This window comes from Acanthopagrus latus, chromosome 6 (genome assembly GCF_904848185.1).
Source record: "Acanthopagrus latus isolate v.2019 chromosome 6, fAcaLat1.1, whole genome shotgun sequence".
NCBI classification, from domain to species: Eukaryota; Metazoa; Chordata; class Actinopteri; order Spariformes; family Sparidae; genus Acanthopagrus; species Acanthopagrus latus.
In genome coordinates, this window is record NC_051044.1 from 22,536,548 (window position 1) to 22,561,785 (window position 25,238).

At 40.8% G+C, this 25,238-nt stretch overlaps 2 protein-coding genes across 7 annotated transcripts in view; both read right to left on the reverse strand.

Moving 5' to 3' along the window:
- Positions 1–3,556: 3,556 nt before the first annotated feature.
- myl2a (myosin, light chain 2a, regulatory, cardiac, slow) lies at positions 3,557–8,431 on the reverse strand. Of its 2 annotated transcripts, XM_037099703.1 has the most exons (7): positions 6,628–8,431; positions 6,031–6,123; positions 5,338–5,413; positions 5,074–5,178; positions 4,496–4,574; positions 4,217–4,265; positions 3,557–3,993 (listed from the first exon to the last, which is right to left on the reverse strand). In XM_037099703.1, exons 1-7 carry the CDS (start codon positions 6,628–6,630, stop codon positions 3,889–3,891), a joined length of 510 nt encoding a protein of 169 aa, XP_036955598.1. In that variant the 5' UTR covers positions 6,631–8,431; the 3' UTR covers positions 3,557–3,888. The 2 variants fall into 2 exon arrangements, with proteins under 2 accessions (XP_036955598.1, XP_036955597.1); XM_037099702.1 differs by lacking the exon at positions 6,628–8,431 and having other exon boundaries at positions 6,031–6,615.
- Positions 8,432–9,873: 1,442 nt separating this feature from the next.
- Positions 9,874–25,238, reverse strand: part of cita (citron rho-interacting serine/threonine kinase a) — a 40,920-nt gene continuing 25,555 nt past the window's right edge. For 2 of the 5 annotated variants that reach the window (XM_037101502.1, XM_037101501.1), the window contains exons 32-49: positions 24,695–24,856; positions 22,656–22,793; positions 22,052–22,232; positions 21,867–21,958; positions 21,090–21,194; positions 20,758–20,927; positions 20,410–20,454; positions 17,679–17,759; positions 17,451–17,586; positions 17,128–17,267; positions 16,917–17,009; positions 16,691–16,799; positions 15,363–15,491; positions 15,063–15,143; positions 14,897–14,975; positions 14,414–14,596; positions 12,586–12,973; positions 9,874–12,183 (exon numbers count right to left, since the gene is read on the reverse strand). In XM_037101502.1, the coding sequence (XP_036957397.1) occupies positions 12,160–12,183; positions 12,586–12,973; positions 14,414–14,596; positions 14,897–14,975; positions 15,063–15,143; positions 15,363–15,491; positions 16,691–16,799; positions 16,917–17,009; positions 17,128–17,267; positions 17,451–17,586; positions 17,679–17,759; positions 20,410–20,454; positions 20,758–20,927; positions 21,090–21,194; positions 21,867–21,958; positions 22,052–22,232; positions 22,656–22,793; positions 24,695–24,856 (2,336 nt within the window). In that variant the 3' untranslated portion in view covers positions 9,874–12,159. Of the gene's footprint in view, positions 12,184–12,585; positions 12,974–13,302; positions 13,417–14,413; positions 14,597–14,896; positions 14,976–15,062; positions 15,144–15,362; positions 15,492–16,690; positions 16,800–16,916; positions 17,010–17,127; positions 17,268–17,450; positions 17,587–17,678; positions 17,760–20,409; positions 20,455–20,757; positions 20,928–21,089; positions 21,195–21,866; positions 21,959–22,051; positions 22,233–22,655; positions 22,794–24,694; positions 24,857–25,238 lie in introns of those variants that run through there. The other 3 variants (XM_037101504.1, XM_037101503.1, XM_037101506.1) reach the window with 2 other exon arrangements.

The window sequence follows — 25,238 nt, forward strand, 5'->3', positions numbered from 1 at the left end:
CATATTCACTGAACAGGAACTGTAGAGTAGGAGTTGTAGCTCCATTGTAGTGACTCGCTGTTCAGAAATTGTAAAGCACTGTGCGTTGAAATGGCCACAGTTTCTTCACTGTCAAGCAATACACATCTGAACATCTTTTAAGCCCCTTTTCGTCTCTGTGTCTTCTCTCCTGTGTTCAGATAACTGTAGCAGAGAGCGCGATTCAAGAGAAGTCAGCGGTCCCAGGAGGCATCCTCAAACAACAAGGCAAACACAGGAAACCTATCGACATCTTAAGAAACAAACTCAGCCAGGTGTTAATGCTCACAAAACCACAAAATCTTGATTCTGACTAGATAGTAGCATGGTGTGTAAAAAAGCATAGTCTGAATCAAAATTTTGTGGGTTTTTGATTTGTGTTAAAGTCAGGGTGGGCATTGTATTTAATCAATAAAGCTCTTGTTCAGGGGTTGTGATGGTGGATAGTAGTTAAAAATTAGGGCTATTAAATATAAAGATAAGATAAAGATACGATACATTATTCATGTGCTTAATTCAAATACAATGCCAATTAATAAGCACATGAATAATGTATCACGTCTTGATCGAGGCTTAAACAGACTTGGTCTCGATCATACATATAATACTATATAACACTCGATAACACTTGGCGAAATTTCAGAGACGTGAGAACCGAGTCAACAAGCTCGAGATGTACAAGCAGGAACAGCATGCTGCTGAGCTCACCAGAGAAAGAGAGACCTGGGTCAGATATCCTAGAGGGTTTTTTTTTGTGTTTTCTTTCAGAACAAACAAGAAGTTCACTCACTTCAACTACATCAAAGAGCTGCACAACAGGAGCAACAAGTGGAAGAACTGCGTGGACGAGATGGAGGCCCGTTCACGTCCTGTCAGCATGCAGACAGTTTAACCTAGTGTGTGTTTAGTTTTATATTCATGGGTTTCTCCCACAGAGTGAAGTGTTGCTCCCGGACGAAGAGAAAAAAGGAGCAGAGTGAGAACCAGCTTCAGGTTGGAGAGGTGAGTCTCACTGTCTGACTTATACACATTATGCAGTGCTGTGAATCTGACTGCTGTCCTGCTTTATTTTCTGACGCAGTGTTTTGTTAATGTCTGTTGCTGACCAGGATTATAATTACATATGATTATTGTATAATTTTAGGTAGCTCGCAAGAAAAAGACTCAGATCCAGGCTGTTTCCTAGCAACGTGTTTTCAGGTACAAACCATATACCTCCACGATCTCAGCGCTCATGGAACTAATAAACACCTTTGTTTGTTTGATAAAAAAAAAAAAAGTAAGGTGAAGTTTCATGCTCCACAAAACATTCCTCATTTACCAATCTTAATAGTACTGCATATAACCATTCAGCAGGTCTCCTTCATGCGCAAGTCTGTCTGATCAGAAGGGGAATGGTGCTGTCACATCCTTCAGCTTTTCACTGCAGCAAAACAGCCCCCCTGCATATTTCTGAGGATGGCAATAAACAAGACGTGACAGCATCACACCCTGGTTCTTTATTCTATGTCAGTGGTGCCCAGACTTTTCCCCCTTGGAGGGCCAAAACTCAAATTTAATGACGGACCGCAGGCCAAAAGCAAACACCAATCTTATTAAGATGCCAAATGGTACTTTATGGACGCCCTGAGAGGCAAGAGAGAAAAACGAATCCTGGTAATCCATTTTCTAAGTCTAATCTAAAAGGTTTTCTCTCCATTGTTCATAACTTGAGAAATACGAGAAAAAAATGCTTTGCCAGAGTTCCCTGAGTTGACTGACTTCCTGCACAGTGTCACTCTGACTGCCATGCTCATAACAATAACACAAAAGAAATAAAAATAATTAAGGATCTTACATATTTAAGGAGCATTTTATTACCTCACAAAAAGTAAAGCAGCATAAACTTTTTTTTTAGTTTTATTTCACTTATCAAACCTCACGGTGGGCCAACTTTGGGCAGCCCTGCTGTATGTGGCATGCAGTGATTTGTATATTCAGAACTACAGGCAGAGTTTTTAGATTAAAGATAGAACAAACTTTTTAATCAGATACGTCAGCAGTTCCCAAACGTTTTCACATCAAGGACCCCAAATTTGACACAAGTTAGACCACAGATCCCCATCTGAGAAGATCCCTCGTTTTTTCAGATGTTTTATTACAGAAAGTGAATGTGTGTTACTTATGGATGGAAAAGTGAAAACAGTGTTATTCCTCTCAAGGACTCATGCACTTTGAGAACCAGCGGCAAGAGTCGTACTGAGACCGCCGGTGTCACATCTGAGAGCGAAAATATTAAAAAAGCATTCATTGTTTTGTGTTTATTTATTTATTTATTTATTTTTTGCCATGTGGGGGTTGAAAACACCACATCTAGAATATTTGCGGCTTATAAAGTTGTTATGGTTGATGTGTTAGTGAACACTTAACACTTCCAGCAGATATGGAGCAACATTAGCATTCATTTCTCGGCACCGTGTGCCTCTTTAGCTGACAAATGCTCCCCTATATTCACCAGCTAGGTGTTGTTGTTGCTGTTGCTGAACGACATGTTTTGTCGGCTAAAAAATAGATGCCTGCTGCGGCTGGAAACAAGGTCAATGAAAAGCCAAAAGAAAGATTGAAAATGCTTCGATGGACCTGAGAGTTATGTGATTATTTTCTGCGAGTTTCTCACAAAAAACATCTTTCACATAACAAATTACATATATTTCATAACCCTTTGCTGACATGAAGAGAACTGATTATCGACGCTTTAAACAGGCAAGTTTTTTTTTGCTTTAACATATCATTACGGAAAAAAAATGTTGATTTCACATTGTGATGTATGTCGAACAATAACACAATCAGCTCTTAGATTGGTTCCCTTCGAATTTCCCTCCTTCGGCAGCCACAGTTTGTGCCTAGAGACTGTTCAAACAGAACACATGATGTGAGCTCACATGCCTGGGTTGATCCCAGCACTTATCCCTCACCATTCCCTACGTTACTCCTCTCCAGAAGGCAATACTTTTTGTCCGGGGTTGATAAGCCGACCCGCGACCCCGCCCCTACCCTGGGCCCTCCAGCTGGAACACCCGGGGATTTTCTCACCCCGCCAAGGTCTTGCGAGCGGGGTAGACTAGGGTGGCGAGGATCGCTCGGTGTCATCCTATTGTGTGCCTGTCACCCAAACTCCGCAGTATAACATTACCCTGCTCACATCATCGCAGCACTAAAATAACAACAGGGCTTTATCTCACTTAAGTCCTCTGTTTCAGTAGCCAAACATTTTAATGCACCCACACAATACATGCAGACACACACGCAGGCACAAACACACACATGTTTGGACTGATCTCTTGGGGTTACAGAGGACCACCAACTGCACGTCCGCTATTGTCAAGTACACACATTCACTACCTAACATGGAATGACAAAGACCAGCTGGTATAGCAGTGTCATGATAATGTCACTTAAGGGAATATAACCTCTTTTGTATCGTCCCTGTGTGGTTTTCTCCCCTTCAGCATCTTGATAAATGCTTCAGAATAATCAGAATACGAGGCTGACTGTGGTCTTTCAAAAACTTTTATTAGACGAACATGCACAGACCTAACGCATTTTCTATGAAAGGTAAAGGTGGTTTTGAGTGTATAAAATGATGAGGAAGAATAATTTCATTAGTCGGGAACATAATGTGGAAAAAAGCTGAAAGGGAGCAAGACAGCTCACTAGGTGGATGCTGCTGATTTGTCCGTTTTGGGGGCCTGGAACATTTAGTCTTGATCCTCTTGTGCTCTTGAGTGAGTAAAAAATAAAGATGCTTAAATACACCACAGTCCACGTCTCCTTCCAGTGCAGTGGGCCAGCTTCGACTCACATACGGGCAAAAAAGGCGTACTAAAAGGTTTACTCCTGGTCCTTTTCCTCTCCGTGGGTGATGATGTGAACCAGGTTCTTGTAGTCCAGGTTCCCTGCCACATCTGGGGGGAAGGCAGCGAACATCTGCTCCATCTAACCGACAAAAAGCAGATATTATCCATTTTTAGCACAAAAGAATAGTGCAGTGTGCATGTCAAGGTGTGGTGATGATTCACTGAAGGGTTTTGTTTTCGTTGTTTTGGATGTGGATGTGGACAATTGACATGATGACGTTCATCCTGCTGGGCTTTTTAGACTCACACACACGGAGCAGAGACATAATAATGGTAATTCTTGTAAAAGGACGACAGTGTACCTCTTCAGGGGAGAATCGGTCGGCTTGTGTCGTTAGCATCTGTGTCACGCTGAACAGGAAAAAGCAAGAGAGAGAGGAAAAAAAAACCACTGAGATGATGAGACCTGTGTTCACACCAGGAGGTCTTAATGGTGTTATTATTGTGGAGTCGAACAGGGACGAGCGACTGCTTTGAGGCTCAGATGCAGCCATGTATTGGGTGACGGCTTACATAACAGCCTCTGCGATACATCTTTATATTTTAAACTGATGTGATGTGAGGAGTGGAGAGTCACTTACTAGTCCTTCCTCAGCACACCTTTCCCCTCGGGGTCGAAGACTTTAAACGCGTTGAGGATGGTCTCCTCTGGATCAGCACCTGGATACATTAAAACAAAGACATTTAAAGTGACACTCTACTAGTATAGCTTGGATTAAATCTTTCTGCTGAACGGTAACTCCACCAGTTTTGCACATTAAAGTGTGTTTACAGGCTTTGGGGTGCACCACTGCATATTTGAAAGAAAGTTGTATCAAGCATTTTGTGGCTCCAGACAAGGAGGTATGTGATCTGATAAGTTGCCTCCAGTGATGTCACTCAGTGGCTGCACTGTGGGCAATGCCAGGTTTGAAAAAAGCAGTCCAGTGGTCTAGCATTGCTCTCCTGTTTATTCCATGTTTTCTTCATCCTTTTTTTAAAAACCTGGAGCCTACATTACCCACAATGCAGTTAAGGTACGAAGTGGCATCATGCAAGGTGATTTATCATTTTACATACAGAGCCACAAAAGGCTTTATTCTACTTTTTCACAATTGTACATAATGTGTAGAACTGGTGGAGTTACCCTTTAAATATACCTCAGCTTGTGTGTCTTTACCTTTCAGCTTCTCACCGAACATGGTGAGGAAGACGGTAAAGTTGACTGGGCCTGGAGCCTCTTTGAGCATGTCATCGATCTCTTCCTGTTTCACGTTGAGACGTCCTGTGGTGTCGAACATTGAACACGAACATAGAGCACAGGCAGATGCACACCTTGTGTTCTGTTGAGTCTATGTAATGTTGTTCGCTCATGATTTCACTCTATAAAAAGAGATGTAGTCACAACATCTTATCAGACTAAATACAGCTGACATCTACATACCTAGAGCAGCAAAAGTGTCCCTCAGGTCGTTCTTGTCGATGAAGCCGTCTCTGTTCTGGTCCATGATGGTGAAGGCCTGAAGTCAGTGCACATGACAGCCCGTTTAATGAGTGTCTCTGGCTGGAGCAGTGATGGTTGCAGACATATCGCAGCCTCACGCTTTCAGCCCGCTTATCAGAGAGGAACATCCCAGTCCCACACTGTTTTAGATTCCCTTTCCTCCCTTGAATGTTTTGTGTGCCATCTTTATAGGTGGACACTCTTAAGTATTTATAACCTGTGAGGCCCCTGCCCACCCCCCACCCCCGGGTTTTAGCCCGGCATCCAGGGCATGCCCAGCAGTTTATCTGCAGCCTAATCACTGATGACACAGTCTGGATGTCTGGGCACCATCCACTCTCATACCAGCATACCACGAGCCTCACTGCTGCCAAGCCGGGGGCAGGAAAATAGACAGGTGGACATACTACGACGATGAACAATGGAAATGGAAAGACAGAGGAGAGGAGAGGATGTAGAGGGAAGAAGAAATAGAAACCTCTGTGTGTGTCGCTGTGTGTTTTCAAGACGGAAAAGACTTGAATCGTAGCGCTCGACGAGGAGGGCTGTCGTGCATATTCATACACCATTTCCACTGTCCAGCTCAGCCAAATGTAAAATCAGCAAAATAAAGATTAGTTGAGCAGCTTTCACCTCTTTGAATTCCTGGATCTGAGCCTGCTCAAACATGGAGAACACATTGGAGTTGGCTCCCTCTGCTGTCCTCTTCTTGGCTTTCTTGGGGGCCTTTTGGCACAAAAAAAGGAGGAAAGATGAAGCAGACAATGTGCATGTGAAGGTGAAGCTACAGATAGTGCACATAAGAGATTGGTGGAGATAAAGTGTTGAGTAAATGTAAAAAAAAAAAAACGTAAATGTCATTCAGTTTGATCTTAACAAGATCAAAATCTGCAGAAATGAGCTAGTTTAGCGAATCAAACATTGTACTCAATTAAAAATCATCAGTGTTTGTTTTGAATTTCACGTCCAGTCTGTAAGTAGTGATACATTCAACGTCTGGTGAAAAGTCGGTAAAAATGACATCTTTGCAGCAGAGAGCCACCATCCAAAATTTGAGTTATTAGTTAGTGTTCATCTTATTAAGCCAATCAGTCCTCACAGCAAAGTAGATCTAAATGATCGCACTCATCTGTCTAAAATAAAGCCAAAAACAAAAATCATGTCCCACATCTGCCCTCGCACCTTGAATGACACACCCACACACCCACACCCACACACACACACACTTACCATGGCTGAGCAGCTGGGAGGTCAGTCCAACAGTGATGCCAGTGAACAATGGGGAGATTGTGCGTAGCCTTTTGTAGCCCCAAGCCTCAGCTCCACTGGACGATATTTATAAACTATGTCCTCTTTAGGAAGTGACAGGTAAATGATGCTTCATACAGCACATACAGTACGCACACCCCTCTGTAGTAGCCACTCACCCCGTGTTGTCATGGCTGACATTGGACAAAGAGATTTGAATAACTGGTTTAGAATATCAAGTGCAGACTGAAGGTTAAAGCACTTAATCACTTTATAACTGCCCTCCTTCCACAGACCACTGTCTTGACTGTCTAAACGGCAGGCAGCCGTTAACTCAGTTAACATGATGTTAAAAAAACGCAAGACAAAAGAGGCAATTTGAAACTTTCTGGGCCGGTTTCAAAGTCTGTGGTTTCTCCTTCTTATTTCGTCTAAATAGCCTGGATGTCAATTCTGCAACAGGTGGCAGAAAAGTCTCAGTCTTGTTTTTAATAAGGCAGAAATCTGGTAGTTCTCTTCCAGCTGGCCATTTTTTTTTCAACTTTTATACTCCTACCTACTGCAGCCTTTCAAGACTTTTTTTTTTTTTTTTTAATTCAACAGAATTTCAGAAATCTGATCGGACGTCATCCAAAAATTGTGTGGGATTTGAATTTGGGCGATCCAGTCCATTCTGAAAAAGAATATTAAATGCAGTCTGAAGTGGACTGAAAAACTGAGGCAACGTTGAGGCTAGGTGGAAGCTGAGAATTAGGACAAGCCCGCCCCCCGCCTACTGCATTAAATATAACTTAGACATTTGTGATGTAACTGGTGTCGAAGAAGGTGAAATACATTTTACTTCTCTTTAATGTATAAAGCACACTTCAAAAAGGTCCCAATTCTGGCTATTTGACCATGTGTTTTATTAATCAACACCAATCCCTCTTAAATAAAACTAAAATGAATAAACACGGCCGAAAATAAGAAGATTTTGTATACAGAGTAGGCATATAGACGGTAATGTTTATGTAGTTAACAGGCAAAAATGATTTTACGACAAGACAGAGGTCTATCTGGAGAGCTGGATCTCTTTTTAAATATCTTCAAAACCTGAGCTGTCAAAGTCTGTTTCCATGGATGTACATTCTGAGTGTGAACTGACCTACTTTCCCCGACAAATCCTTTAGATTTAATATTCTGATTTGTGTATCATTCATTTCTTGTCCTCGCTGGATACGTGGCGTGATGGGAGAGCGTGAAAATCGCCAGCCTGTTCAGCGTGTGATTTATTGACCTGTCAGGACCGTGTTACCGCCAACCTTTAGTCACATTTCTCACATGCTTCTTCACGTGATTGGCTCCGGCTTACTTTTCCCAGACACTGTCACAGTACAGTGTGGCACAGCACACGCTATTCATGAGAGCTCATTTATTCATTAAAGGTAAATGCACTGGCTGACATTCATGCCAATGAAATGTCTGACTGGAAGCCCTTCACCTACATTGGCTTCTTCTCTACTGGAGCCAGAGGATGAAAAAAGCGACAACAGCTCGGGTTGATCATTCTGTCTGTGAGACAAATTAACACTGTTTAAATTATTTAACCGGGCCAAGGAAGAAGCTGCATCAATGGCATGTTTACACCTGGCATTAACATGTGCCATGGGTAATCCAATCACAAGTGAACAGTGCAGGCACACTTGTACGCATTGAGAGGTGATCTAGGAGGCATATTGTCACATTGTTTCAGCAGTGTGTAAGCACATCTGTCCACACTTACGGGCTGTATGACTTCCGCTGGGAAACAACAAGAAGCCACAGCCACAGCCACAATGGATACTTGCACTGACAAAACACGCCGTCTGATTTTCGTCTAGTTCACTGTAATGCAGGTGGCAGCAAAATGTATTCTCTTGGCCAAAACCGAAACTTAACATTTAATATTTGAATGTGAAATGGTACTAGGATCCCAGGCGAACCATTTCCTGCAGTTTTCCAAGTGAAATTCAGTCTACCGCTCACATTATGAAAAACTATAAATAAGTAGGGCTCCCACATATTGTATTGTTACCTCATGACAGATGAAACATAAAAACATATTTATAGAGCATGAGATCATACTATAATATTTTCAAAATCAATTTATATGCTTTTCTATATTAGTAGCCTCTGGCAGGCCAAATCGAGTATCATGATGGCCAATCTGTGGCCTGACGGCCCCACTTTGGGCACCTGCTGTTACCATGGTTATAGCAGATGTGAACAGTTTGAACTGATTTTTCACTATTGAACTGGTAACTGTCACATCACCAAACTCCCTTAAAAAAAAATATCATGTGATTGTGAGAGTTGTTAAGTGAGGAGGAGCTCGATAAACTTTGCGAGACAGCTGGTGCAACTTCTAAATCATTCGTGTCCGTTTGTAAATTCGGCATTGAATGCAATTCATTCAGCTGTTTCAGTCCCATGTAAAAAACATTTCATCAGTCTGTTGTGGCATTGCTGTAATGGCCTGCCTTCTGCTGTCTTAGGATGCCTCTGATCAACTTGCTTTAAAGAGCTTGTGAAACTAAGCTCAGTGTTGTCAACAGCAGTGCGTGTGACATTCTCAAGTGCAACAGTGCTGACACTGAACGTGTCCTTACAATGTGCTATGTCCCTCTGCACCATTAACAAGTCATCCAGTATCACTTGTGGCTCCCAGGTCAAGAAAAGTGACAGTCTGTGAAAATGAGCTGAATGGGCCGGGGTTAGGAGTGGGTGATCTATATAAAGAGAGGCGCTGAAAGCCTCCCTGTGCCCAGTCCACTCGCTGTCACTTCCAACGCTGATGATGAACTAACAGCAGATGTCAGCGGTGTCGTCTCACAGTGCAGCGTGTACACAGAGGTCAGAATTAGAAGAGTTATTGTTAACCTTAAGAGCAGATGCTATTGTTGAAAAGCTCCCTCCTTCTGCTCCTCTCAGATTCTGACCCGAGCTGCCGCTACAGCCACTGTGACTGGAATGGCAGGCCATCGCCGCATTGGCTGAGCGCTGGGATCAGACACCTATAAATAGACTAACCTCTTCGAACACAATGGACGTGGACAAATGGTCGTTTCGCAGGCAGCCTCAAGTGTGAGTGGGGAGGCGACGGCACGAGGGAAAAGGTCTTCAAATCTAAACCGTTTTCTGCTCAGTGTCTGATTTCTAAAAAACTCAGTTGTTGGTCGTTCAGGCACACGTACAAAAATAGAAATGAAAGACAATGGTTATAATATTTAATATTCTGTGACAAAATCTCTACAGGGAACGCTAATAAAACATTTGTTAGCAGACATCACTATCATATCCAGCGTTACGGCATTATGAGTCAGGATCATGTGAAAAGAAACTCAAAAGAACAGAAAAATAAAACAGAATGGGAAATCCTTGAATAGAGTCCTATAAAGAGCAGTGGAAAACTTGTGCAATCTGTAGCACTGGGTGCTTTTCTGTTGAACACTTGTGACCAATGAATCAGTCGCCTCTTCTTGGCTTTAATACATTCAGGAAGATTTTCTATGTCTTTAAAGATGCAAAGTGGATTGGGATAGTTGAGGAAACCTCAGACACACTGGGCAAGTTGAACTGTTTAAATATTCCAAAAACTCTGCAAAAAATATTTGTAAAAGTGTAAGGCTTCTACTAATGATTGTTTTCATTATTGATTAATCATCACTGATTATTTGCACATTTAAACGATTTATCGTTTAGTGAAAAATCCTCATTACAGTTTACAAGGGCCTCAAACCCCAAGAGTCTTCCGTTACGATCATAAATGACAAAGAAAAACAGTCAATTCTGACATTAGAGACACTGGAGCCAGCAAATGTTTTATATTTATGCTTTGAAAATGACTGAAACGATTAATCGATTTTTCAAATAGTTGCCAATTATCTTTCTTTCATTTGACTAGACTTGACTGATTGTTGCAGCTCTTTTCAAGTGCGAGCGCCTTGTCAACAAGGGCAAAAATGTAGAAGGATTTTAGTGTCGTTCAAGGGTGGACTGTCTGTTTAACTTGCCAAGAGTGTCTTACTATAAGAAAAAGAATCATAATCATATGACTACTGTGCAAATAGGTAAGAGATAAAAGAAAGGAGATGTTATTCACGTGCTTCGTTGCTAAATCGTGGAATAAAAATATAAAATATAAATGAGGCAGAAGCAGAAGACAACACTCCGTTTCATTTCAGATATACATATCCATGCCATTTACGAATCAGGAGAAAAACAAAGATTATTTTCATCTTCACCTTGGAACAATTTCTGGTTATATACAATATAAGGGACATTGTACAAAAAGAAATGCTCAAATACTATGTTGTAAGCTTCAAACATGACTTTCCCCCCCCTCCTGTCATATAGTTCAGCACTGAGGTTTTGCCTTTGACAGATGGAAGTGCATACACGAGTTGGATCCAGATACAATCACTCACTTGTTTGGACATGTTAAAAGAATACTCATTGGACATTCAAGAGGACACGTAATCACTTTTTTTTTCTTTAACAAAAATAGACATGGCTTATCCAGCCTTGAAATTCCTTCTCAATATATATAAAATTATGTCTCGTCTATTTACAGTCAGATAGCGTTCTGAAGGATTAGAAAGTCCTGCTGAGGATTGTGGGTAGTGCAGTTTTTTTTTTGTTTTTTGTTTTTTAGTGTCAGCCTATTCGAGGACAGACATCGTTTGATGTGTGGTTCTACAGGGCAGGGGGACTTCATTTATTTAAATTTGATTTAAATTTGTTTGTGCTCCAGTCAAGTCCTGTCACCATTAACCAACCACAGCCAGAAGACTGAAGTCAGCAGAGAATGATTGTAATTAACTGATAATGATTGTGTGTTGACACGTCAGCGCAGGCTGGAGCCAGAAATGCTTTTAGATATCCTCTCCTGCCCTGATCTGTGGCTACTGTGGGAAGAGTTGAGTGTGGAAAAAGGGCCAGATGTGTTACTATCATTTTGTGTGAACCTCTGCCATGTGCACTAGTGACTGACTTTGTAAGTATTTAGGCTTTGTAAGATTAAGTTGCTACGCTGTGCTTATCTATCAAAGTCACTACTGTCTGGTGTTAACTGAAACTAGCCAAACCCACTGAGTCAGGCCTAAAGATGAGAACTCAAGGACCAAATTTTGTTTTTGTAGAAGAAATCAAATCGAATAATGGATCCCTTCGCATGTACTCAATTATATCTCTAAAAACCCTGCTCAAAAAGTTCTTAAATATGGCATTTTGTTGACCTTTATTGACTCGGGTCAGTTCATTGAGAAAAATAACCTGATTCCAATGACATCTATTTATTTCGCGCTCTTGTTCTCTCTGTTCTGACGGCAACAGATGTTTTTTTTCCTCTGTGGGTTTGTCAGCTTAGATGTGTGGCAGTGTTTCATCATGAGTTGGTGACATTCTCACTGATTCTCTGCTCCCTTCTTTCCCTTTTCTTCCCTTTTCTTCCCAAGTTCTCTGTCTATGCTGGGTATGGATGGCTCTGCTGTCTACTCAAACAGATGACTGGTCCCAAACCTGGAGACAAAGGCAAAAGCATAAAAGCAAGTTAATACACATATTCAGTATAGGACTAGCAGTTAGATTGTTATAATATTATCAATATTGTTATAAGAAAATTACAAGTCATTTTAGTTCATGTCTCTTTAAAGTGAAAGTTCATGTCCTTTGATGTGGGGTTGTATGAGGCAGACAGCCCTTTTCTCTGGAACTACATTTCCTCAACCATACAACGCCTGTATTCCTACGCACAAGCTCAGCTGTGCCTGCCGCATACTGTATTACACCACAGGTCAAGTCAGGTCTGATGCAATGTTAAGTGCCAAAAATGTTCAAAATATAGCATACACTTAAACACACACACACGCACACACACACACAGATATATATGTATGTACATGTCAAAAATGATTGACACACCTTGTTAACAGGGTTTATGGGAGTGCGACCAGAGCCTGTATGAAGCCTTTGGCGCTCTTCATATCGTCCTGGTGACCTCTCCCTACGAACGTCCATCATCCTGCCGGGGGAGCGGTCCATTCGAGGGTCTGCCATGGCCCGGCCCGGGGAGCGCTCTAACCGAGGGTCAGCCATGGCCCTGCCTGGAGATCCCCCTATTCGACTCTCCAGCATCCTGCCGGGAGACTTCTCTCTCTCCAGAGGACGGCTGGGGGACTTGTCCCTACGAAACTCTGTGCGAGCCTCTCGGTAGCGGTGAGGTGTGCCGGGATCTCCGTGAGTAAGGGGATTGGCTGCCAGCCTTTTAGAGATGTGCTCGTTGTAGGAGGGAGGGCCACGCTTGTTTGGGCTGTTAGGGAGGAACCGAGGCATAAAGACGCACAGGGAGCATTGGTCAAAGGAAGGAAAAGGTGTAGTGGCTCGGGTCATGGGCTTTGCTTGGCACCGCCAGGTCAGTCAACAGATGTGGTGAGGATGAGGATGATGATGATGGACTCTGCTGTAGTGTATGATTAGAGGACACTACACTTCCTCAATCTGTTTTTTCTAAATGAGCATAGAGTCAGTGGCTGACAACAGTAACTACAGAGCAAAGTTTTGACTGGCCTGTACGACCAGTTTTAATTCTTGGCTCAGCTGTCAGTGAGCGTCAAATTGTAACAGACGAGTCCCAGGACATAAAGGCAGGAAGGCAGTCTTTATTCAGCAATTTCTTTTCTACATTTGACAGGAGGTATTTTAAAGTCATTTTAATGTTAGGATTTGTTACAGATAAAAAATGAACCCCTCCTCCTGTAAAGAGCAAAATGAAGGTGTTACTGTCCTGTTTTATAATCAAATCAAACAGCAAGGCCACAATTTAACCATCACCACCTGTGGATGCCAACCTGTGCCCAGCAGTGCCAGCAAGTCCCACTGACCCTTCAACAACACCAGTGTACATGAGACAAAAGAGTGAGGCGTGCTTCTACTCTACAGTCTGTGACTAATGGTGAAGCCCGAACCACAACAAAAATAAATCAATGAACAAGTAAATTCTCAGGTTAACTGTGAAACAAATAAAAGTCCACTCCGCAGACTTTCACCCATTTCATTTCCCTTCGATAGACAAACGAAGCCATGGCATAATATATTAACAAATATGTTGTAATGCAGGTGTTATTTAAGCTGATACGTATTGTCCCAAAGTCCTGATTAGTGACTTAAATACAGCGTGAATACACAGTTATTAGGGTTACAATTTATTTGTGCATTATGTTAATGTATTAATTCATATATTTATACTAATGTATCTGAACCTCAAATGTATTCACTAAATTGTCACATGAGATTGGATCTGCGCATTCAGTAACATTGTATAAAACAGGAAATGGGCATTGACAGTATCATGACATGATTATTGATAGGTACCGTTATTCAATTCAATATAATATGTACGTTTTGGCGCAGATACTAAAATAATACTTCCTTTCATTTTAAGAAATAAAAGTCACCTGCCTTTAATCATGATACCAAATACGGTATAATACTTATTACTTGTTACTGTGTTTTATGACATCATAATATTAAACCGTAAATTCTTAATGAAGAGGTGTGTTACAAATAAAAATGTGTGCTGACTTTAAAAACAAACAAAACCTGAAAGCTATGTGGATACAAAAGTCACCAACCTAATAACCTCAACAGACATCTGGGGTATTAACTCAGTGTCATTTTGTAAACTAGTTAACTTAGAGAATGGGAGAGAGGTGTGCGCTGAAGCAGGTTAATGAACAGTGTGTGTCCTCACCTGCGTCCAGAGCCGTTGCGCTGCAGGTCTCCTATACCCTCTGTGCTCTGGACCAGGTTGCCTTTGCAGCAAATGACCCGCAGTTTGTTCTGGTAGGAGGAGGCCAGGTAGATGGCTCCAGAGGAGATGGCTGGGCCAAGGTAGCGTGGGTTTGGGATATCCAGGTGTGCATATGAGTGGGGCCTGGACAGAGATAACAACATCATACAGTGTATCCTTTGACAGAGATAAGAACATTAGAAACAGTATCCATTAGAAACAGTATCCATTAGAAACAGTATCCATTAGAACAGCAGTGACTGAAATAGATGATTCTTGTTGAGCTGGTTACTGAGCCCTGGCAGTAATGGGAAATTAACATTTCCATCACTACAATATGCAGTGATGCTAAGTGAAGATCCATAAAATGATGACTACAGGGAGAAAACTAATTAGTCTAAAGTGATGCACTGGTACTGAAAAAGGAGCAGAAGGCAGTCTTACCCCAGAGCAGCATGTCCCTGAATTTCAATAACGTCCAGAGAGTTGAAGTAGGTCACAAACAGGTAGGGTTCTCTATAGGCTGAGATACAAAAGAACACTCAACAACATATCATAAATCACGTATTGACCATGTAGGAAAGAAAGACATTTTGAAAGTGACACTAACCGAATGAGAGAGGCAGACGACTCCATTTGATATCATCAGTTCTACTCCTGCGGCCATATGAATCCACAAACACACCAAACTCTGCAAGAAAAAAAATCCAGGTTTCAGACAAATCTGCCTATTTTCTAGGTATAAAAAAAGAAGCCGTGACGTAGGAAACAAAAAAGCATGAGAGCAGTAATCGATAAATCGATTTTCTCACACAAACAGTTACATTTTTGGCTCTTTTGCTGGTACAAGCATTGACAAGCTCAACTGCATAAACACGTGTGCCCACACAGACAGATATAATCATCTAACCATGGAAACAGAGCAGGTACTCGTCCTTCTGTGGAGACGTGGTGACTTGTATGATGGAGATGGGGAAACTGTGGGAGGACGCGGCGAAGACAGCTGAAGCTAGCGTCACGTCGTTTTTATCCAGGAACTCTGTAGAAAGAAATCATATCAGCTTGTTCAGGTGTGAATGTTGAAACCTCACAGACAAGACATGTTAGAGTCAAAGGTTTATACAGAGGGGAAATTATGGAAATTTCTTTTGATCACAGCATTAATTAGAAAATACTGTCAACAGCTATGAAAAAAAAACCAATTCGTGCCATGTCTTTAGGAATAAAATGTTACTTAAAATCAGGTTAATCATGATAAATGAACAAACCACCATGTAAATCCTTAAGAATACAGAATACAGGAATAAAACTGGAAAGTTTGGTATATGCAAGTGCTGGAGATTTTGGCTCTATTGGAAAAACACATTTTTATAATTAAAATTTAAATGTATGTGTTGTTAAATACATTTTTAGACAGAAATGGTAGATAGGGAAAATAAATCACCATAAAGCTATCCCAGCTGATTACTGACATTAAGTCAACTATTTTTGTACAACAAGCTTTCTGCTACTTCAAGTTTTAATATGCAAATTAAGCTAACTAATTAAATATGCACTGATTTGCTTAAATGCCCATGGAAAAAATGAACATCAAAATGTGCATTCTGAGCATTGTCTTTCCACTAGACTGACAGAAGATGTTATGCAAGCAATATAGGCCCAAATTGGCAGGTGCGTGAAAAAAACCTGTAGTGTCTCTCCAAATATCAATACAGGATTCGTGCTAGGGCTCGGCCATATTGTCTTCAAATTATATGGCACATTTTTTGTACTATATTGCCATATGAAAATAAATCTTGGTATTTTGAAATCTCCTCAAAACCTCCTCAGAAAATGCTAGTAGCGGGCATCAAAATAAAAAATCAAGATAATTATGACCAAATTCCTCAATATCAATTTTGTGTCAATATTGTAGGGATGACTATTGGTACTTTTCACAAAATATTAACTCAATGAGATTTTGGATAAACAATCATCAGTATTGTGGATAATACAAAATATAATTAGATAATTAACAAAACACATTAACAGAAGTCTGGAAAGCTCAGAAAAATCACACCACTATACTGTAATGCTGCCTTTAAAAACAGGAAAAGACAACACTTATACCACATTATGGTATGATATCTAAAATTTAAGACAATATAGGGTCTCATATGATGATATAATTATAGCGATTTATCTTCATTATGCCCAGGCCCAACTTGTACAAATAAATCATAATGGCGGGTGACCTACCTTCCAGCACATACTGCTTCATCTCAATCTCGTAGAACTTGTTGGTGCCGATAATGATGCTGTAGCCGGTGAAGTGGATACAGCTGCAGGGCTCTGATGTCTCGATCTCCTGCAAAAACAAACAAAAGTTCAACACCTTTTACCAACTCATTACTCCCTGAAACAGAAAAGAAACTGCCTTTCATTTCCTGACATTAACATCGAATAACCTTTAAGGCCCACTCACCTTTCTGATGCAGAACTTGTTCAGGCTTTCATTATGTCGCAGAATTGTAATCTTATTGGGCATAGCAGCACAGATACAGGTCCCATTATCAATCTGTAAAGAAGGATCAACACCGCAGTGCTATTAGTGTGATGTTGAGCCCATTAACTCTGACTAAATAACAGTCTGACTAAAGGGAATTTTCTCAGCATAAGTAACAACAACAATCCACCTTTCCAGAGGAGAAGAGGTGGCATCCCTTCACTGTCTCAAAGATGAAGGGGTTGAGGTCGGGCTGAGCCGGAAGATGGGACTGCGACAAAGACTGTTTCACTTTCTTGATCTCCACCAGACACAAGGCCCTGTCCTCTCCTGGATGACACAACAAACACACCACGTACAATCAGAAACCCGAGTGACTGTCCTGTGTCCTGTGACTTCACACATTTATACTATAATATAGTATGAAGATACTAGCGAACCCTGACCGAAAATAACTAAAATTTCTGACTCATAATCAAGTATAAAGGACTCCATTTAATATCAAGTACTGACCAGTGATCATCAGCAGCTTATCGAGCTCCTTTAAGATCTGGATCTGGAAGACCGAGGTCAGCCCGGGGATGTGGGTCAAAGAATTCTTTATGACATTCAGAGCATACAAACCCTCCTCAGAGCCGACCAACACAATCTGAGGGGAAGGAGAAGATGGACTGTGAGCATTACTGTCTCACTTAATTTAAGTCATTACACTCCTGATGGTACAGGGTTTGGTCCATGTACCTGGTCAGTGAGAGGCAGGGTGCAGTTGATGTCCAAACGGTCGTCACCCTCCAGCTTCAGCAGAGAATTTCCCAGAAGTTTCTATAAAGACAAGAAAAAGAAAAGAGAGAGAGAGAGAGAGAGAGAGAGAGAGAGAGAGAGAGAGAGAGAGAGAGAGAGAGAGAGAGAGAGACATGGAGCAGAGGGAGGGAGGTCAGTTAGGCAGATCTTCCATAAATTAGCTGCTTTAGAGCAAGAAACGATGACCCAGCAAGAATGAACAGCCAGAGGCCTGTTACCCGTTATCTGAATCACTGAATTAATCCTTCACTGTTATTATTTATAATCTAAATGTAACCTGAGGATGCCTGCATAAGTGGAATCTTTTTGCCAAAAAGACAAAAACACTACTTTTAATATGGGACAAGTCTTGTGTGATATTTGTCAGCGACAGCGCTCTAACAACACCCAAGCTTCAAAGAAAAATTATCATATCTTTTGATTTTGTTGAGTATAAACATCATTATCTCAAATTTAGGAAGTTTGGAATATTGAAAAAATACCCTAAATTTGTCAGACTTGTTTAATGTTGTCTGAATACAAACAGCCTTAAATAGAACTCTCCTACATGCACACAGTACAATACACAATTAAATTAAAGGCAAAAGGTAAATTAGAATAACCAGTCAAAGACAAAAGTACACAAGACTGAGAATTGAGCGAGCATTGGATACAAACTTTTAGTACTCGACAGTTTCAGACACTCTGTGCTGTGGACACAATTTGGTCTGCATATCTAAAATTTTAATTATTTTCTGGGTGGCCATAGAAACAACAACATTGAGGAAAGTAGCAACACAATAAAGTGCCTTTTCAAATTGTTGTGGATTCAGTGTTTAAAGCTTTATGGATGCCATTTCCCTCAGGCTTTACAGTATGAATTACCATAAAATGCCAGACAGCTTATTATGATAAGTGCTGCAGTCTGACATGAACAGACTGAGTTGAAAAGGGGTGGGGCTAGAAATACATACATTATGTGGCCAAAAGTATGCAGACACCAATATCAACATACATTTCTTTTATATACTTTTGTCCTGGGGCTGCTTTTCATGGTTTGGATCCCTCAATTTCAGTTAGTGGAACAATAATGCTACAGATATACATATTTTAAAGAATAATGTGATTCCAGCTTTGTGGCAACAGCTCAGTGAAGGCCTTATGAACAGTTAATGAGGCCATCACTTACAATCCATTCACTGCAACCATCGCAGAGATACGTCATCAAAGCACATAACAAGACAGTTTCTATCCCCAGGAACTAAGACATCTTTCCTGCAGCTACCAACCCCCTGGTTCTCGTTATTCAAGAATGCCTATTATGTTTTTATGCTCTTCTTTATGCTGTAACACAGAGTGGTTGTAACTCTGATAGTGACTGTATATGATGTATATTGTACTTTGTACGTGTAGATTTGATTGCATATGGAAATTAACTGGTGGTATTTTAATGCACATGACAATACATTGCTTGAATCGTGACCTTGTCACAAAGAAAGGGCAAGAAATGGCTTTCCCAGTTTCCTGGTACTCACTTTACTAAACTGGCCTGAGTCCTGACACCGACCATATAAAACAACTCTGGGACGAATATAAATTTGTGAGACGCTTTCGAGAAATGTGGGGCATATTAATGCCCATTTCTGGGAAAAAAATATTATTTTCTCTTCTTTCTTTCTGTCTGTCTTTTTTTCCTTTCTTTTAATTTGGGGATTCTACAGATTTGGGGATTTCATGTTTAGCAGTCATATATATTTATAATGCTAACATAAGTGTTCAAATGAGTTTGGCCATGAGGTGTATTTTTCTGTAAGGCAAAACATTGCATGTTGAACTTTTAAATGCATCAAGGATGGACCGATATTTTTTTTTCATGGCCGATAATGATACAGATTATTAGTAAGTATGCAGATAACCAATATTTCAGTGTCGAAATTTATAAATGTATTTAATTTTTTGTTATTATTTCCATTTTCTGCTACTTTTTATACTTCCACTCCACCATCTTTATGTGATGTCTCAAATTATTGATTCAGATTATTCACTTTTAACAGGTTATTACTTGTAATGTGTAACCAAACACTAATAATCTGAAAAAACTGAATATCAGCCCTGGTAATCGGCCAGGCCAAAAATCGGTCTGTCCCTTAAATGAATATTTGAATAGGTAATAAAAATAACAAGGCAGGGGTAACACTTTTTGAAAATGCTGACACACAATTCAGAGAATATGTAGCACTATTTCCAAAGGTCATTTATCGCAGAATGGGAAACTGCTCCTAAAGCAGCAGTAAACACACCAACACCACCAGCAGAAGCCTGCACACTGAAGACAAGCTCAGGTTGTTAAAGGAGTGTGTATGTATGTCTGTCATGTTTCAGTGATGTCACAGCAGTGCATGGCTTTTGCAGAAGCATGCATGACATAGCATATGACACAAGGCCAGAGTTGCACAGCAGTGCCTATTCACATCCATGCATTATATAAGTTTATGGGTTTATAATATAATGATATGTGTGTGTTTAACACAGGGCAGTTTCTGTCTATGGAAAATATTGAGTAACTCAGCCTGGGACTGTGTTGAGCTGCTCTGAACAGGACCAGTGTTGTATGCGTAAATGTGTACAGCTACTGCATGCTCAGCCGGTCGGTCAACTGAAGCCCAAGCATTCGTGCAGCTACTTACTGTACCTGAACCAGAGGGGATAGGTTCTTCTGTCTTTTAGCAACACCTGCCTATAATATGATCCACACAACCAAGTTGAATGGAGATACAAACGCACAGTATAACCACATCAACAAAGACGATGACAACACACAAATAGGAGACGTGGATGTTGAGAACATGCAGAGAGAGAAAGAAGAGGGAGGGAGAGAAAAAGAAGTGAAGGCACTGGCTGATGTTTAATGGAGGCATTCAGTTTATTTTATCCAAACAATACAGCCACCCTTGGATAAAGTTACTATTAGAAATGTGCATAATAAGTGAGCTTGTCTCTTATAAAGAGACTGACATAAGCAGAAAAATGCAATACTTACAGCATCAGCATCCACTTTATCTCTAGATCCACGACTGCCAGCAACCACAGACTCCAGTACAGCCACCCAGCGCTGCTTGTCGGGGAAGCTGGGAGCCATGAAGTATACGGACTGGCCAGGCCAGCAGGTGGTATGGGGATGTGACTCCAGCTTCAGGACATACGGGATGTCTGTGTACCAACACAAAAAGATGGATTAGTTAGCAACTTGCTAACACCTTAATTTCATAGAGTTGCTATGTGGATCTAATCTAAGACTTGGGGGAGAATGACACGCTTAAATTCCTTCGATAGGTAGGAGTGTAGCAGGATTATTTGGTATTGATCCAGTACCTGACTTGGCAGTGTTGATGAGCTCAGAGGCTCCAACAGCTCCATGAACGGTCACCTCTCCATCAGGCAGACAGAGCTCGAACTCCTCCTCAGCTTTAATACAGTCTAGAAGACAGACACCACAGTTGGATACTGCTGCACTGATGTAGCCTGCGAACCAGACAATATGTCTAGCAGATTTCCCTGCTTCCTGGTTTGTGGCAAACCAGTCACAACCATTTATCTGAAAACGGGGCAGGTTTGATGTGATAACTGACAGAGAAGCATTACTGTACCAGATTTGAAAAGTCACTTGTTTTCCTACACTGATTTGTTGTAGGTCTGTCCAGTTGAGTCTGTTTAGGCTCACGGAACTCCGATCAAACTGTCAAACTAGGCAGTGGTAATAAAATATAAACCAACATTATGTTACTACATTGCTTCAGATGTTTCCAAAAACACGTTTTATGCAATTTGAGAAAGTTAGTGATGAGGCAACCATTTTTTCAATGCTCAAAAAACCGACCAATCACTGCCCAACACTACGTCATACGTTTCATTGCTCTGATTGGTTGTAGGACCATCCACTTGTGCCTAGAGGTATTTTAGTCTGCAACCTTTGATAACGCCCCTTGGCAATCGAAAATTAACTCAGAGGTTCCAGACTACAGGCTGGTATTGATCTATATGGGAATATAAATACCTACATGGTTACAAACTGTCTCATTAAGGAATCGATCCGTGATGTTGTATGTCAAGTTTAAAGTGTATTTTTCTATTAAAAACTGAAGTACTGACCTTCTCTGGGCTCAGTATCATAAATGGATACTTTGGTTCCGTCCAGCACCACATATTTCCTTTCCCAGCCCTGCTGACCACGCTTGCCATTTCTGTGTGAGCAAGCACACAAATGCACACCACTGTCAAAAATGTGAGAAAACATATGGTTGAAGTGGTAGTAAGCCATGGAGGTCTGAGGTTACCTCGGCTGCTTCATCCATCCCTCCAAGCGAACATGCCCACTGGCCTCTTTCACCTGCAGGGCTGGAGAGTTTGCCTTTTCTCGGCACAAAGCCTCGGAAAAGTGAGTGGCATACTCAGCTGGTAGACCGCAGGTGGCCGGAAGACATGGGGAGCATTTAGGGTGACAAAGGGTGTGACACTCTATAACACAACAAGAGAGAAGAGAGCGGGGTGATAAATGTTAGTTTAAGGTTATGGTTAAAAGATTGTCACAAGAGTCTCGTGGAATTAAAAAAAAACAAAAAAAAAACAAATAGCGATCATTGTTTTTATGACCAATGTCAATAACTGACAATGAAAAAGCAAAGGCTTTTTTTCCCAACTGTAAACCTTTTCTACACCATTTGTTTTGGAATATAAAATTGCATATTTCTCTTTTCTAGGAACCATAAAACTAGGAGGTTTTAATTACTGCCAAAACAAGATAAATTTGATTCCACCATGTCACAGAGACTAATGTGATTGTGAAACTACAAGAACTATTTTTAGTTTGTTTGTTGAGTCTGGCCAATAAATGTGTCTTCTGAAATATCGTCACATCCAGTGACAGTGCAGGACACGAACCTAGACAAGTGGCAGCCTGTCGTCCAAAATGCACAGTGTCCAGGCAGACGGCACACTTGGCAGCCCGCATGTTGAGGCCCACAGTGAAACGATGAGGGATGTTGTGGTGCATTCTCTCTTTCACACGACGACCAAACTCTGCAATTCAAAAAAGGGAAGTAGAGGTGCAGAAACAGACTTACTGAAAGAGAAATATAACACCATAATATGTTTTACCAGTTCAGAAGGACATGACACTCGTTTTTTTCAAGCAGCATGGGGCAATTTGAGCAATGAGTGGATTATTTTTGAGAGAAGATATTAGGCATATCAAGTATATTTTAATAGTCAGTCAGAATCAGATTATGCATGCCAGTGTTCATGGGATGCATTAACATGTTTCTGGGTGAAAAGCTCCCTATCCAACCATATGCTATCTAAATCATGGTTCCAGGAACAATGCTAAAATAAATAAAAGTACATCACATTCCACTTGACCTTTCAGAACAAAGCCTTTGGTCAAGTTACAGTCAGCTTGGCAGCAGGACAATAAGATGGATGGACAGTATGATATGAGCATGTGTGTGAACATTTCAACATGCATGTAGATGAGCTAATACATGTGGGAAGACACACTGTGGTGACTGCTAACTTACTTTCAAAGGTGACCCTCCTCTTTTCTGTGAGGAGCAAGAGGAAAGAGACAGAAAGGAGAGAGCAGTCTAACAATAGCTAGGTGAAAGTTAACAAACACGGAGAGTCAGGAGCCTGAATCACAAAGCAAGTTGCACTCAGTCAAGCTTCCAAACATGTGTCCAGGGTGTATACAGGTGTCTTCAAGAACTGATCATGATCATTTTTAAGCCAAATTTAAGACTGATTCTGGACAAATTCTGTTCAAGCAATGCAGGTGCAAGGGTATGTAGCATATATATGGGGTCCAGTGCAGAAGTAGGCTTTATGCAGGAATATTTGGTTAGGTTATTTGAGCGTGTTAGGTTCATCCTACTCATGCCGACAGGTAAGTAAATGTATAAAGTATAAAGACAGTATAAGGTTCGTTGCCAGGCTTTAATCTAGATTGAGAAAGATCTTGGCTCACTTTGTTAAACTTATTAGTTAATTCAAATTTGTTCAAATTAAAAGATGGATAAATGAGATTAGTTTTGAGACATTTAAGACCTCTGTTATGTCTGGCTCAGACTATAACAAATAAGGACGCACGTACAAGGGATAAACTAAATGAAAGGAAATGTATTTAAAAAGTGTTAAGATGAAAAATGTATTTAAAAATGTAGCTTCTGACAAAGAAATCTGCCGAGAAAGTATTCTTAGTCAACTCAGATAACGCCATATAATATATACAGAAGACTCGAAAGAAAGATTACAGGGACGTCACACCTCGTTAATTCAAATTTAAGACCATTTAATGACTTTTACAAGCTAATATTTATAGAATTGAATTTAAGACACCAAGATTTTTTCAGAGCCTGCAGACACTGATAAAATAGTGTTTTATTATACATTATGATATTATCCACTGAACTTGCTACTCAGCTATGATATATGCAGCAAGATTCAGTTTCCATGGTGATCAGCCCCACAGAAAGGATAATTTAGCTTTGAGATTGCAGAAACCTGGATAAAAACCAATGTTACCTGGATAATCCACTATTCTTACTTTGTGAGTCAAGGCAAAGCAGGATTACAATGTTAGCTGGATAATGCACAGAGAATGAAAACAGTGATTTTTGTTTTACGTCAGTCCATGTACCTGGTTTGAGTTCCAGGTTTAACATGTACTGAGCACAGTTATCCAACTTTATTCAACATCATAATCCTTCTTATGAGACAGGCCATTGAGAGAACACATACATAAACACACCACATAAACAAAATAAGTGAACAGAGAATCCATTTGTGTCGACACTGATAGTATAAGGGTGAACAAGTCCTGTGAGGAAATCTGCAGCTGCAGAACAGGAGATCCTGGGATCAATTTCACGGGGATGGGCTCCAGTGAGTTTACCTGTGGGTCTGTTTATGTGTGTTTGACTAACCTTCTGGTGTGGAGGTCTCCTTGCAGCGGGTCGAAGGGTTGAGCAGGCTGCTGGGGTTGGGCTGATGTTCTGGGGATTTGACAATGGCTGACATGAGGATCTGGTGTCGAGCCTGGGCCGGTGTAGAAGGAGCCACATGTTCCTGGGCTTTAAAATGAGCCGCTGCATCACCGTAAACAAATAACCTCACATTAGATCAGTCATAGTTTTTAAGCTGGAAATATCTGGCTCTGTTACAAAAAACAGATTCTGAGATGAATCTCATAGGACCTGGCAGGTGTAGGTAATGGAGCAGGACGCTGCCATGGCAACTCTGTTAAAATATGACTAGGAACAGATATGGGAGGAGGCACAACACAGGATGAACTGACTTAGGCTGTCATTTATCATCTCAGATAGCAGAACCTGGATGCTGGTATTAGTTTATATGACAAAATATGATTATCTGATCCAAAAATTAATACTTTTGACTCTGTGCCAACAATGATTAAGTCTGTTTCAGGATGTTTTTTTCCTAAGTTAGGATGATGATCAAGCATGAGCT

Excerpts from the sequence above, each read along its gene's own strand:
- myl2a (XM_037099702.1), bottom strand. The coding sequence starts at position 6,258 with ATGACATTTACGTTTTTTTTTTTTTACATTTACTCAACACTTTATCTC. Across the intron at positions 4,575-5,073 it reads GTTCGGTGAGAAGCTGAAAG|GTGCTGATCCAGAGGAGACC; the intron begins GTAAAGACACAC and ends TAATGTATCCAG. Across the intron at positions 3,994-4,216 it reads ACCGATTCTCCCCTGAAGAG|ATGGAGCAGATGTTCGCTGC; the intron begins GTACACTGTCGT and ends TTTGTCGGTTAG.